The sequence below is a fragment of the Symphalangus syndactylus genome, chromosome 15 (genome assembly GCF_028878055.3).
Source record: "Symphalangus syndactylus isolate Jambi chromosome 15, NHGRI_mSymSyn1-v2.1_pri, whole genome shotgun sequence".
NCBI lineage: Eukaryota > Metazoa > Chordata > Mammalia > Primates > Hylobatidae > Symphalangus > Symphalangus syndactylus.
The window spans coordinates 18,378,753-18,392,987 of NC_072437.2; the positions used below are offsets into that span (position 1 = coordinate 18,378,753).

Genomic DNA, 14,235 nt, shown 5'->3' on the forward strand with positions numbered 1-14,235 from the left:
GATTATGCAAATTGCACATGCTCCTTATGAAAAATCAGGGGAAAAGTGCAAAGAATAAAAAACATAAAGGGCTACAATCTACCACCTACTGATAAACACTGTTTATACTTCAGTCTATTTTATGTGAATGTGTGCATGTATATATATGTGCCTATATGTATATATTTAATGATATATAACACACATATAAATAGAGATGCCATATCGTGTGTATATTTTTAAGTCCAATGACCATGTCTCAAACATTAATAGAAAAGCATGGGAAGAGGTCAGCATGAAAATTGCGAGATGACGTGACAATGCCCAGCTAATTGAGTGAGTCTACTGCAAACCTATATGGAAAATAGCTCTTCTTGAATTATTATTTAATGCCTATTAGCTCAGCTGGTTCTACAGCTGGTACGAATGTCCCCAGTGACATACAAAATTCCTAATTTGGTCATTGACAGGCTTTTCATATCCTTTCCCCCCTGACACAGATTAGGCTGTTTCCACTTACCTTCACAGATTAGGCTGTGCCCGTAACTCAGGGTTCCTCTGTTTTGACATTTTCTGACTGCAATCCCCATACCCACCTTGACTAGCTGGTGACTATCTCCCATGTTTTTAATCTCAGCTCCAGGTGTTACTGTTTCCACGAGACCTTTCCCAACCCATACCAGGTTGAGCTGACTCTTTCCACTATTCTTGCATATGCTTCACACCCACCATATGAGACACTTCGGCACAAGTGCCTATGCCGCCATCTTCCCCGCTGTATTCTGAGCCACTCGAGGGGAGATGCCTGAATGCCAGGTCAAGTACAGTGGTGCAGAGTTAACGCTCAACAGATGCATTAATGTAATGAATTATTCGATGATAAATAAAGGTTGATCATATAAACCAAGAGGTAAACCTTTCTGAAAATTATATTTTTATGAATATATTGTCCAAGGGAGACCTATTTTGCAAACATCGGAGGCAGCAATTTATATCCAACTCAGAGTATTTAAGAATAGTATGTATATCTGCATAGAAAAAAAAATGGACTGTGCTTAACAAGAAGAGAGGATAGCCATGTTCCAGAAATGCTCTGGAGAGAGTATAATGGCAACTTTTCTGCATTGTAGCCAAGGTCTTCTGAGAAGTACACAGCTGTGATGGAGAGGTCCTGGCATGCCACAACAGGAGAAGAGAAATCAGGCTGAGAGCTGCTGCCAGTTAGCCGTGAGCTTAGCAAATTACCTAACCTCCATGGGCCTCAATGTGTTGATCAGTAAAATGGGATTATTAGTTTAAATCATCTCTAAGGCTACTTCTTGTTCTAACCTTCAGTCTGGCAACAGAGTGGGACTCTGTCTCAAAAAAAAAAAAAATAGGGAAAATAAGATAACAAAGTAAGATTTCAGTTCAAAGCCATAAACGAATAAAATTGAGAAATCTGAAAATATGATTCTGATGCGCAGTGACTTTCCCTGTTGATTGAAGTTAGCAAAAACTGCGCGCGCACACACACACACACACACACACACACGCCACAGCAAGTTTAGAATGTTTTAAGTATACTATTAAAAAATTCAAATTATATTAGTTTTCAGTGATTTGAATAAAAAACGGCCCTCGATTATTATGTTAATATGTACTAAAATGTGTCTTTGTTTTCAAACTCACTATTATCAATGAAGCGGAGAGCCTGCATTTGGCTGACTTACTTCCTTTTCCTTTACATATGCCATTCCCTTTTATTAAAATGTTAGGAAAATCTCCTGGGCAGCAGACCCTCCACTTCTCCACTTCCTTCCACATGCAGAGTGTCCAGCTCATGGTCATCCAGGACTCCACAAGCCTCTGCCCACAGGGCCTCTTTTGGTGCTTCAAGAGTAAAGTAGCTTCTTCTAGAGAGGGACTGTTTTTTTTTTTTAGATATTTTGAAAAGTTCTAGTATCACTGGGGATAAAAGAGGGAAATGGGACCGAGGGCAATATGTGTCTTACCATTGGGTGGAGGATTTAAGACATCAGGAGCAGTCCAGAACCTGGAACTATTCCTGTCTGAGTCTCATCCTCCCTTTGACAAACACCGACTGAGCGCCTGTGGTGGGTCAGGCACTGCTCCAGGCTCTGGGGAAGTGGAGCCCGTGTGATCAGGAGCTGTGTGTTGGGAAGGCCAGGAGTGTGTAGGAGTCAAAGAAATGATCCCCAGAGAGGGAGGGAAGCTGGGAGCATGTGCACATCGTTGACTCACGGAGGGTAGAATGACCCCTCAAAGAGGCCAGAAAGGGGCACTTTCTGGTCCTAGAAATGAAACCTATGACCAAGAGCTGGGAATTAGAGTATTTGAGTATCAGCTTTGACTCTTGCAGCAGGGCAACAAGGGCTCAGATCTAAACTTTGTATAGTACAAATATGTTAAACTGCTGTCTCCTATCTGTACTCAAATACCCATGACATAAACGAATCTGAAACTTGTCCTGCTAGAACTAAATCTCTTGAGAGGATCACGAAGCCCATTTCATGGAGAAATGAACACAAGCCTGTGAGCATGGCCAGCGCAAGCCTCTCCTGAGCACAGCTGACTGCATCGATTAAATGTCTGGGGGAAAAAAATTCTGTTTGGACAGTTTATCCCTCCCTGTTGGGGAGAGATTCATTTGCTGATATGTCTTGGTTCTTTCAAATATTTTATGTATATATACAATACATATAAAACAAAACCTGTCAAGTGCAATGACTGCTATTCCTGACTCACAGCCAAAGACTTCTTTTAACCATTGGGTACCCTCATCCTTGAAAGCCGGTTTCAAATCTCTGTAGGACCTCAGAGGAGGGTACAGAGAGAAACCACACAAAAAGGCCAAAAGGGTTGAAGGAGTGAGCAAAGAAAAATGTGGTGAGCAGGGCTTGTCTTGCGGCCTTAAAATTTGTTTATTTAAAAATCTCCATGATGTCCTGTCTCTGAAATAATTCTTTTTCCTGAGGTTCCTCTTCCTCTGTCCACATAAAGCTCCAGGAAATATTTCTGATTTCTTTAAAAATCTTTTGCATAAATGGCACCTTTCCGTTTGCAGTCAGTGTCAACCTATACAGTTAAGGCAAATTCTTACCTAAGGAGCTCATCTAAATTTCTAAAAGGAAAGAGCAATTATCTACTTCCCCTACAGCTACATAAAAATGAAAATGGAATGGGGAAAAAAGACTTGCAGAATCTATTTCCTTCATTTGGCAATAGCCTTAGGCCCCAAATCTCATTTTGTAAAGCATCACATGTCTAGCTTTAGTTTTATTTAGCTGGATTCTATGGCCTTAAATCTCATGAAAGGCATGTTATAAACTCAAGAAATTAAATTCTTCATGGATTTATGTGGGGCTTAGAAAAATGCATTCTCACAATTCACTGGGGAGCATAATGGTCCTGTCTCCGCAATCGCTGAGAATTGCTGTACGTTTTTTTCTGAGAGATGCAATAATTAAAGTCATAAGAAATTCAGGTAAGCAGGTGGTACTGGAGCAGTCCAGCAAATGATAACATGTAACACTGAGCAGGGGAGTAAAGCAGCCGAGGAAGCAGGAGCAGGCAATCATTAGAGATTCAATCGAGTAAACAGCTGGTGTTTAAAAAATTATGTTGGTAGGAACAGGACTGTCATTTAAAAACTGGCATTTGGAAGCAGCTATTCTGTCCATCAGAGTGGCGTGGGTGACTGTCAAAGGCTAGGAAGGATTCCGTTTCTGTGTGTTTTGGATACAGGGTAGATGTGGTAGACGGAATGATTGCCTCCCCCAAGGTGCCCATATCCTTATCCCTGCAACCTGTGAGTAGGTGAATATGTCAATTTACATGATTTTGCAGATGTGATTAAGTTAAGGATCCTGGGATGCGAAGATTCTCCCGCATTATCGGGTGGGCCCAGTGAAATCACTAGGATCTTGAAGAGGGAGGCGGGAGGATCAGAATCAGTAGTAGGAAATGTGACAATGGAAGCAAGATGCAAGACATGGTCTGTGAGCCAGGAAGGCAGGTGGCCTCTGGAAGATTAAACAAACAAACAAAAAGCAGGGAAATGGATTCTTCTCTCAAAGCCTCCAGAAGGCTTTGCAGACATCATGACTTAAATCCAGTGAGATTGATTTGGGATTGTCTACCTGCAGAACTGTAAGAGAATAAATGTGTATTTTTAAAAGCAACTAAGTTTATGCTAATTTGTTACAGAAGCAATATGAAACTTATACTGTAGGTTACTGAGAAAGACTCAGGGGAATAATTTAAGATCTATATTTTTAGCAGTTACATACAAAGTAGAAACTAGGCTCAGGAATAAGGCATTAATTTAAAATTATAACATTTCCTACATGCATGCACTTTGGAAATTACTTTCACTTGCATCTTTTAGAAGTAGATTACAAGATCAGAGGCAGATTAATAGCAACTTTGCCAGAACCTGAAGGCTTCTGGTATTTAACTAGACTTTCTGAAACCCTGCCCACTAAGATACCAGTTGTCCCCAGAGATTAGAGCATGTGGAACCTGCAGGAGGAAGTGCCCTCTTAGTTGTAGAGAGTTTTTGGAAGAATGTAGAACATAGTAATCCCTGGTACGCTTTCAGGTCATATAATTAAAGTGTATGATCTTTGATGCACTGGCTTTTACTGCATTTGTGTCTTCTCAGTCACCAAACTGGGCCAGAAGTATGATAGCAAATTTGTATGTAAAATAATGTTCTAAAAAACTGGAAAAATATTCCAAAACATTTGAATGTTGGGATTAGAGGCAATTTTTATTTGTCATTTATTTTTATATTCTAATTGTACTTTTATAGTCAGAAAATGTAGAATTGGATGTTGTGTTCTCATTCTCATTCTTTCTTTGCCCTCCTCTACAGTTTTGGGTTCTTATTCTTGCTTTGCTCACAGAGCTTTTTAACAGTTGAATGAAAATCGTGAACCCTGGTGTTATCAACATGCACATGCACACCTTTTTTTCAGCATAAATTTCAGGGGAATCACAGATAATCCTACACCCATCCTTGGAGCTTCTGGAAGTCCTTGGCTCCCATTGTAAGTGTTCTGATTCTACACTGGTCACTGTGTCAGATATGTATATTTCAAATAGCTGACTGCTGGGTGGCAGATAGTGTGATAGACAAGGCATGTGCTTAAGGTCTGGTTCTTCCACTTCGTAGCTGTGTAACTTTGGCAATCGTTTAACATGCCTGGGGCTTAATTGCCTCTTCTGTAAAATAGAGATCATGATGTCCACTTCACTAGACCTAAAAGCTTTTCACAAACTATTATATTATTTGGATGTTTTATAAATGGAGAGACATGCTCTTGTTCCCATTTAAATAATTATGACTGAAATATTCTCTAATTTATTATTAATTCCCACTTAACCATTATCCAGAAAAATTTCAAATGTGAATGTAAAAGTTCTATACTGTGAAGGTAGTAATGAAAACAGGTTACTAAGAGGAATGAACTGGGAGTTTGAATATGGCTTTTTTAAAAAAATCACTATTTTAATTACCTTTAACAGTCTGAAATTTAGTTGTGTGTTTTGGCACACATGCATACAAGCATGTGTGTGCAGATGTACAAGTTTACATATATGTTTAACTCATGTATGCTAAATGCAAAAAGCATAATCCCAATCCAGCTCACTTATTTCCTATGAAAGTGTTCATTCTAGAAATTATTGAAAAGAAACTCATTACAGTGCTAAAAATGAAAAAGATTATATCACATGTGCACAGGGACTCTCTTTGCATTGAGATTATAAATGAACTTTCCTTTCTCAAACTTTCTTGGAAATTGAGTAATTTTTTTTTCTGTTGAGGTATTCAATAGTGTTAAAAATTCACTGATCTATTATTAAAATGCTTGGTATTTTAATCTTCCACTACTGATTTAGAGTAGGAAAAGATTTGCCAATATTCACAACTCAGAAATGACTTCTATGCCCATTTTGGATTCACTTTAGTATTGAAGGCTGGAAGCTACTGAGAATATTTTTTCCAAAGTATTAGCCGGATTAAAAGAAAATCACTAAGTTTGTAAAGCTAAACCATCTGCTAGTATCAATCTGGTATTGCTTCTATAGGAAAGAATGTTCACAAGTTTTTAGTATCAATAGTTTCTACTTTCCCTTTATTGAACCAAAACATTAAGCAACAATAAAATTCCTTCCAGTTTTTTAATAGATAGAAATCTGTTGCCTACCAGAAATAAATACATCCAGCAAAATTAATCAACAAGACTGTTATAACATTAATGCAATCACTTGGTTTTTGAAAATCTAATTATAATTATTTAATATTCAGTTAGATCAACCTTTGATTCTAAAATAAAGGTCAATAATACTATCACAGAAAAAATAAAATGTGATCTTGAACTTAAACTGTAATGAACGGATAAGCAATCAGTCTTAATTAACTAGTTGAAAATTTGCCCCAAGTACATACTAATATGACTTTTTAAATATTCTTCCAAATGAGTAAGAAATGAAAATGGACATCAATATCGATTACCTTTCCAGAAGTATCTCAAACATTTTCAGATAGAACCCATTTATCGAGAAAGGAAATTAAAACAAATGCCAATATATATCATATTTAATTCCACTGAAGCTCACCCCAAATTGGTTTATAATAATTTAATTGTGGAAAAAATAATGTTGGACTTTCATATTTTATCTTTAATTTGGGAGATGTTGAAAAATGTCAAAAGTGATTCACAAAGGAAACCATGTGACAAAACGGAGTGAGTCACTTAATGTATGAAAACAATCAAGTACACGTCATATTTTAGTGATTCTTAGATGCCAATACTTTTTATGTATAAACACCTTTAAAATTCATATGCATATTATAATCTATAAAATAACATAGCTTAATGAAGTGTTTTTATTTCTTTCATTGAAGTACCTAAAATAATCTTAAAATTAACAGCTTCTTAAATTTGACAAATTTAGGAAAGGCAAAATAGTGGCAGTGGCAGAAATGAAGGAAAAGTAATAGATTTTTATTTGGAAAAACAACATAGAATTTAATATAGATATCAATATACAAAATGTGTTTTTTGGATTTTTTTGTTCATTTGAAGGATAAATAAAAAACAAAATCCATGCACTTTTTTTTTTTTTTAGTAAACTGTATCAAAACTTATCTACTTGGAAGGCAAACAATGTATGCAACAAAGTCATCCAGAACATAATGGAACTCAGAATGCAACAGGAAAAAATTTAATAATTCAATTTCAATAAAGCTGTTTCTTGTTTATATACTCTCCTCACTTCGAGTGTATATACTTTAATATTTATAGATAATTTTAACAAATACATTTATCTGGTGTCAAATTCTATAATGGACTACATGATTAGATGTAGCAAATTTGAAAAGGGGCATATTGTCAATTTATCAATCGACAATCTGAAAACGAGGAGGCAAGATAGAAAACTGTGTGTGTGTGTGTGTGTGTGTGTGTTAGGAAGTGGGGAGAAGTGGTGAATCACAAATACCAGAAGTCCTTTTTAATTCAAATGGAATCAGTCTCACATCCTTCAGTAAGCCCTGAGGGTGTCACTGTTGAAATTCAGAACTCAAACTGTTTGTCATGTTTGGTTGAGCCCAGGACATCAAGCAAAGGCTAAAGTATTTTTGGTGTATCCTATTTATGAAGTTGAGATTGTGTGTAATCCAGATAGAATTTTAGGTGTCTTGGTGCTTAAAGAGATCAAGGATCTCTTTAGGTACCGTGGGGTACTTCATCCTTGACAGACTGGGTTAAGCAAGATTTTCTGTTCCTCTTCTTTGGTATTAACTGCCTATTTGTTCAGATAACCAATGTCTTAATCCTTTCAATACACAAATCTTTATTGAGCACCTACTTGCCTGGCACCATTTTAAGCACTGGATATGTGGCAGTAAACAATGAGACAATGTCTGTACCTTTATAGGCTTATATTTTAAATGGGGAAGACAGCCCAAATAAGGAAAGTATATAGAAATTTTAAAAGTTGTACGTGCTATGTAGAACCATAAAGCAGGGTAGCAAGAAGGAAATGTCTGTGTTTATGAGTTGTAATTTTAAATAGATTTGTGAGCAGAGATGTGAGGAAAGATTCATAGGAGATGAGAGTCAGATGAAACAGCAAGTATAAAAGTCCTGTCATATGAGCATGCCAGGTGGTTTGATGGACAGCAAGTGGTAAGTGAAGGGAGATGAATAGAGATGATGTCAGAATAACAACTGAAGGCAGAGGTGGGGCACAAATCACATGAGCCATGGCAGGCCACTACAGTGAGGACTTTGGTTTCAATGTATGGGATTTTGTAGTTACTATTGTAGTATAATCGCCCAAAAGATGATGGTGGTAGGTAGTAGTGGAGGTGGTGAGAGTGGTATCTTGGATATATTTTGCAGATAGAATAGATCTTACACAAATATATATGGGGTATTAGAGAAAGAAATGACATTAATATGATACTAAAGTTTTCAGCCTGAGGAACAAGAATGAAGTTGCCATTTCAGAAGTGGGGAGGATTGGAAGAACAGGTTTAAGAAGGAAGAACAGTAGTTCGTTCATGGCCACTTTAAGCATGAGACACTTACCTATCAGACATCCTTGTAGAAGTTTCAATATAGCTCTCTCTTTATTCAACAATTGCTGGTGTTGGTGGAGGAATGATGAAGTTTTTAGAAGGTGCCCTAGATTCAGTGTTAATTAGGGGTAGGTGGCAAGAAGTTTCCCAGAGAAGATATCTATGCTGAGACCTAAGCTATAAGCTCCATCAAGACAGAGCCAAAAAGTCTCTTTATTTTTATTTAAACATCTGTTGGCAAGGCATGGTGGCTCATGCCTTACTCTTTAGCTGATGATTTTTTTTTTTTTTTTTTTTTTTTTTTATCACCAAGAGGAGTGTGAGGATAGGGCAATAGAAATTTTCCAGGTAGAGGGAACAACATACTTAAAGTTGGAGGACCAAAAGGATCATAGCATCTTCATGAGACCATCAAGCACAGTGTACTAATTACCTTCCAAACTGATGCTTGTATAGTACTTCAGTGGTTTTAGAAGTACTTTCTCATACACCCTCATCATAGTCTCTGAAAGGTGGAGAAATGTTTTTATTATCAATCAGTTGGTGTGAAAATAGACTTACGGGACTCAGTTCACAAATCTGGTCAATAATAACTAAGGTTTGAACTTGGATTTATTTCGTCAAAACTTAAAATAATTCTGTTTCTAATTATTTAAAATCTTGTCATGCATCCACTGTGGGGGGGTGGTGGTGAGGAAATATAGGGAATACATATATTTTGATATTGAAAAAACATGGAAACTGCAGAAGAATTTACAAGACAGAAATGAGTAATCTGGAAGATGATGATAATACAGTCATAGCTGTCATTTTCAATTACTTAGGGTGCGCCAGATGTGGTATTAGGATCTCTACATTTATTTACTAAATTTAATCTCACAGCAGTTGAAAAGGAGGTCCTGTTTTCACCTCAATTTGAGAGATGAAGAAATTGAGGCTGAGAGAGGCTAAAGCAACACATTGGAGGTCATTATACAGCTAGGAAGTTGCAGAGTCAAGAAATGAACCAAGAACCTCTGAAATGAGAGTTCAGGCTCCCAATAGCTTGGTCAGGAGCTACACCACCTGGGCCATACTTTATTTTCCTCTTTATAACGTCAAAGATGAAATTAACAACTCCAAGGAGGTTCTGATGAGTGAGAAATTATTTTCTAAACTACAGTAACCTTTACATTTGTGTTCACCGGCCTTGAATCGGTTTTCACCCTAGCTTTGCACACTCTTTTATCACAGCTTAAGACAGCAGATGGCTCTCTTGCGTTTTCTTTCACTTACCTCCATCCGTAAACAACTAAACAGCGTTTTGGAGAGGTAAAATGAAAACTCAGGGATTAAGCTAAAAGACCTTTATTATCCCAATGCTGCCCCCCTCTCCAAGCTCCCTTAAAATAGGAAGCTACGTTGGAGAGAAATGACCTCTTGAGGCTCCTGAAATTCACAGCCAGAATAGATGCCCGGAGACTCCGGAGTCCGCTGTTCCAGGCGCTGCGCCAGGGGTCGGAACGCTCGAGAAAGAAAGAGTATCTCTCGGTTATGGAAAAGCTGAAAGGCTTTGTGCTCCAAGGTGTTATTAATGTTGGTAGAAGCTGTGAAGATTAATTTCCTTCCCACCTTGAGGGAAAAAAGTGAGAAACTGCTTTTAGCGGAGGAAAGTGTCAGAGACCCTCACAGTCAGTGCTTTTCTCAATCAGCGAACTTGCTTCTGCTGGGAGAGGTATGGCTGGGGCGGGATCCCTGTCCGCGGTGCTGAATGTCAGGCTGGTCCGAGGCTGCTGAACAACGAAGGAAGGGCTCTGAGAGGGCCAAAAACTGACCACCTGACCCCGCAGTCCAAGGATTTGGGGGAAAGACTGCAGCATAAGAAAATGCCTGCAAAAATATAGGCACAGCTATAAGAACAAGAAGCTTAATGTCACTCTTTTCAAATTAATATAGTTGGCACATACATCAAAAGGCTTAAAGAATCTTTAAAAATAAACTAGGTGTGTTGGGGAAGTCATACTAGATTTAAGAGGTCACTATTCTTAACATTTTCCTTTTTTGAAACACTCACTGCCAGAAGCCTTTGATAATAAACCTGAATGCTTCAATCTTACAGTCACTTGCAAATTCAAATCTAGAACTTCTGAAATGTACAAATGGCCTTTCTTCAATAATAGAAACCAAGAGTAGTGACTCTTAATGTTCAGTGGGACTCATTTCAGTGAATTAAAACAACAGACACACTCAATAGCCATTTAGTTATTTTCACCTCTCTATAGACATCTTTCCCTTTTTAAGCAGTACTACAGCAACACAACATAAATGCACACTCACAAAAAAATGGAAGAAAAGAGACATATGAAACAGAAAATAGGGAAAGGCAGAGCAAAATAATTAGCATGCCCCTTTTTCTCACTTTTGCTATTTTATCAGTGACTAGGGATTGCAGGTTTCTAGAAAAACAACTCTGGCATATTCCTTTTAATAACTGTAGAATTTGTAGATGTAACATAGCAAAGTGTAGAAAATAAACTTCCAGAAGTACACTTTTTAATATATGACAAACACCATCCTAAAGCCAATGATGCCTGCCTTAGTTCTAAATCTACACACTCTCATTAGGTTGCATTTCCTTCCCAAAAGGAGACTTGTCGGTATATGTGGAGTGAAGGTAACAAAGAGCAGCCCAGCAGTGGCTGCTTCCATGGAGAAGCTGTGGATAAGTTGCTTAGAGCAGAAGGTGCCCAGCCTCCCTGTAATCTGCTGCACTTCCCCCCAGTTGCCTGGTGGCGAGTACTTTACTGCCTATTCCTGAGACAAAGAGAAAGTGTGTTTTGGTTGAGAACTGCTCCCAGGGCTGCCTGCGTAGTGTGCCTGCCCTCTTTCCAGCTCTAAAGCAGTCACTGGTGAAGAAGGCTGTTGCAAGTCTCTTGATTACCAAGTGAGTCTTCTCTCCCCCTTGCTTCACACTGAATTTCCAGAAGTCTAGTTTGAGCATTTCTTTTTCTTTAGCTGCCTGAGCTGATAGGCAAAGCAGTGTAAAGGGAAGGGGAGAAAAGTAAGAAGCCTGGAGCCAGAGCTGCACTTGGTTCTGCCACTCTGGTGTATCCTAGAAACCACGGAACTGTGTTCATCCGAGCATGAAGTGTTTCTCTCCCAACCTCCCCCCGGCTTTTTGTTTTTTTCGGGTGCCCTCCACTGCCGCCCTTTCTCTTGGACCTTCACGTTTTCAGTTATCCAAGAGGGAACCGCTGTCGGGACACAGACAGAAAATCAAGGGGAGGAGACGCCGGCTGTTGTATTTGAATTTCAGACACAGTTCAGATGGCTTTGCTCCCTGACAGAGCTTCTCTGCCCAGGGACACCAGAAGATGACAGCTCCAATTGGAGTGTCCTGTCTGGCTGCTTTTCACTGTCCCTGGAATAGTGTGACACCCTCCTCTGCCCCTTATATTTCTGCCCTGACTTCTTCAATATTCTCCTGGGCGTTTATCCTACCCAGCTGCTGTTCTGTAGCAGCTACTGCGGCTGTCTTCTCCTCCTCCCAGGGCTGGGGAACATATTTGGGAGTGGGGTCTTTCTATCTGGCATAATCACACCTTCTCTCCTTCCCTTCCCTCCTTTTTGCTCCGTGTAGCCTTTCAAAATGACACACCTACCCTTCCTGCAGCAGAAGGGAGGGTCCTGCAAGTTTGGGTGGACTAGGTGAGGAGTGGAGGCGCCTCCCTCCTCCCTCCACCCCGGGGTTGGGGGTGGCGAGGGGGGGGGCGTTGGTGCTGGAGGGATTAGCAGGGAGGGCGGAAACCACCTCGCCCTTCAACCGCTGCTGAGAGTTTCAGTGCACCGGGAACCACGTTAAGACCCAGAAGCCCCAACCAAGCCGCGGAAGCCTCGGGAACCAGCGAGTTGCATCTAAGAAAAAGCGCCCCGATGTTCCTTCAATTCCACCTGCTTTGGCTCGGCCTCTTAGCACCCCACCCCTGCAATCCATCTTAGCTTGCTTGCTTATTATTTTTAAGTCATTATTATCTATACGTTTTGTTTCTTTCTGAAGAGGTACATCAGGAGGGGGACCACAGGTGGAGGGGGTGCAGTGGGGTGGGAACGGAGCGTTTCATTAGAGATCTCAGGGGAGAAGATTGGTCTCTCCAGATGCTGATTTCCAAAGCACTTGACAATCACCGGCAGAAGCCGAGAGCGGGCGGCGCCGGCGGCGGCACCGGCCCGGGGGCAGCTGGAGCCCGGCGCTGAGTCCTGCCCAGCGCGACCCGGACCGACGGACGCGCAGAGACCCTGCCGGGACCCGCCCTCCTGCCGGCGCCCGGGAAGCCGCCGGCCGGCTCTACCTCCCGCCCGGGAGCCGGGCAGGGCGAGAAGGCAGCGCGAGTGGCGGTGGCGACCCCCGCCAGGGTTCCGGCGAGGAGCGGTGACAGGCAGCGCCCGCAGCCGCGGTCCCGCTCTCCACTTGGACGTGGCCAAGCGGCGGCGGCGGCGGCGGCGGCAGCCACGACCTCCGGCTTCCCGGGATCGTCCGGCTGCGCCCTGGGCGCATCTGCGCGCCTGGCCCCGCGCCCCGCGGAGAGGGCGATGGGTCCCAGTCAGGACTGAGCGCCCTTTCCCCTCTCCCCAGTCCCGCCTGGCGCCCCTTCCTCTGCCCCGAGGGCGAGCCACAGTCTGCGCCGCCGCCTTCCTCTCCGGTGCCCCCGCTCGGCGTCCTCCCGCGCGCTCCCTCCCCGGACCCGTTCCCGGGGCCACCATGGCCGCGGCCATCGCTAGCGGCTTGATCCGCCAGAAGCGGCAGGCGCGGGAGCAGCACTGGGACCGGCCGTCTGCCAGCAGGAGGCGGAGCAGCCCCAGCAAGAACCGCGGGCTCTGCAACGGCAACCTGGTGGATATCTTCTCCAAAGTGCGCATCTTCGGCCTCAAGAAGCGCAGGTTGCGGCGCCAAGGTCTGTTGGGGTCATGGTCGGGAGATGCGCCCCAGATCGCCCCCTCCCCGCCTAAACGGAGCTTCTCCAGGCTCCTTCCATCCCTCGGTTTTCCCGGCCCACCCCGGCTCCGGCCTCCCTTCTGAGCACTCCGGGTGCCGTCGCGGGGACCCTGGAGTCCGCTGTCGGGCAACCTGTAGCCGCCGAGAAGTGCAGCCGCCAGAAATCGCAAGTTGGCTGCTCCTCGCCGGCGGCTCCTGCCCTCCGCGTCCCTGCAGGCTGAGCTCTGTTCCCCCTGAGTCTCGGTTTCCCGGGAGGACAGGGACTGGCTCTGGAACGCGGGGCACTCCTTCCTGCCACACCCGGGGTCGAGCCACCGCTCGCAGTCTGATCTGAGCTGGTGGGGGTTTCCATGGGGTGGGCCTGGCCTCACTTGGTCCCTGGGGTCTCCTAGAAACCTCCCGGGTTCCCAGACCTTGGCCAAGTGTGAGGATCCTGGCGGTGCCCCCAGCGGGAGCTGCTGTAGAAGGAGTGGAGGGTGTGTGAACTATGGTCCAGTCCGCTGAGGTTCAGCAGAAGGCTGCTTAGCGCACAGCCCTGGGCTCTGCAGCCCTTCAGTCAAATCCTGGGATGGGGACAGAGGCTCAGGGAGTCTAAAGAAGGAATCCGAATTGCGGGGAGCAGGGGGGCAGAAGTAAAAATCCCTAATATGTGTCAGTTTTAATTGAAAAACTGGCGAATTGCCTGAGA

General features: G+C 42.6%; 1 protein-coding gene across 8 annotated transcripts in view; it reads left to right on the top strand.

The window, feature by feature from the left end:
• FGF14 (fibroblast growth factor 14) overlaps positions 1-14,235 on the top strand; it is a 693,770-nt gene that overhangs the window by 480,235 nt on the left and 199,300 nt on the right. Inside the window, exon 1 of one of the 8 annotated variants that reach the window (XM_055245296.2) lies at positions 13,236-13,506. The exons of the other annotated variants lie outside the window; for them this stretch is intronic. Within the exon in view, the coding sequence (XP_055101271.1) occupies positions 13,314-13,506 (193 nt within the window). The 5' untranslated portion in view covers positions 13,236-13,313. Of the gene's footprint in view, positions 1-13,235; positions 13,507-14,235 lie in introns of those variants that run through there. 8 annotated transcript variants of the gene reach the window in all.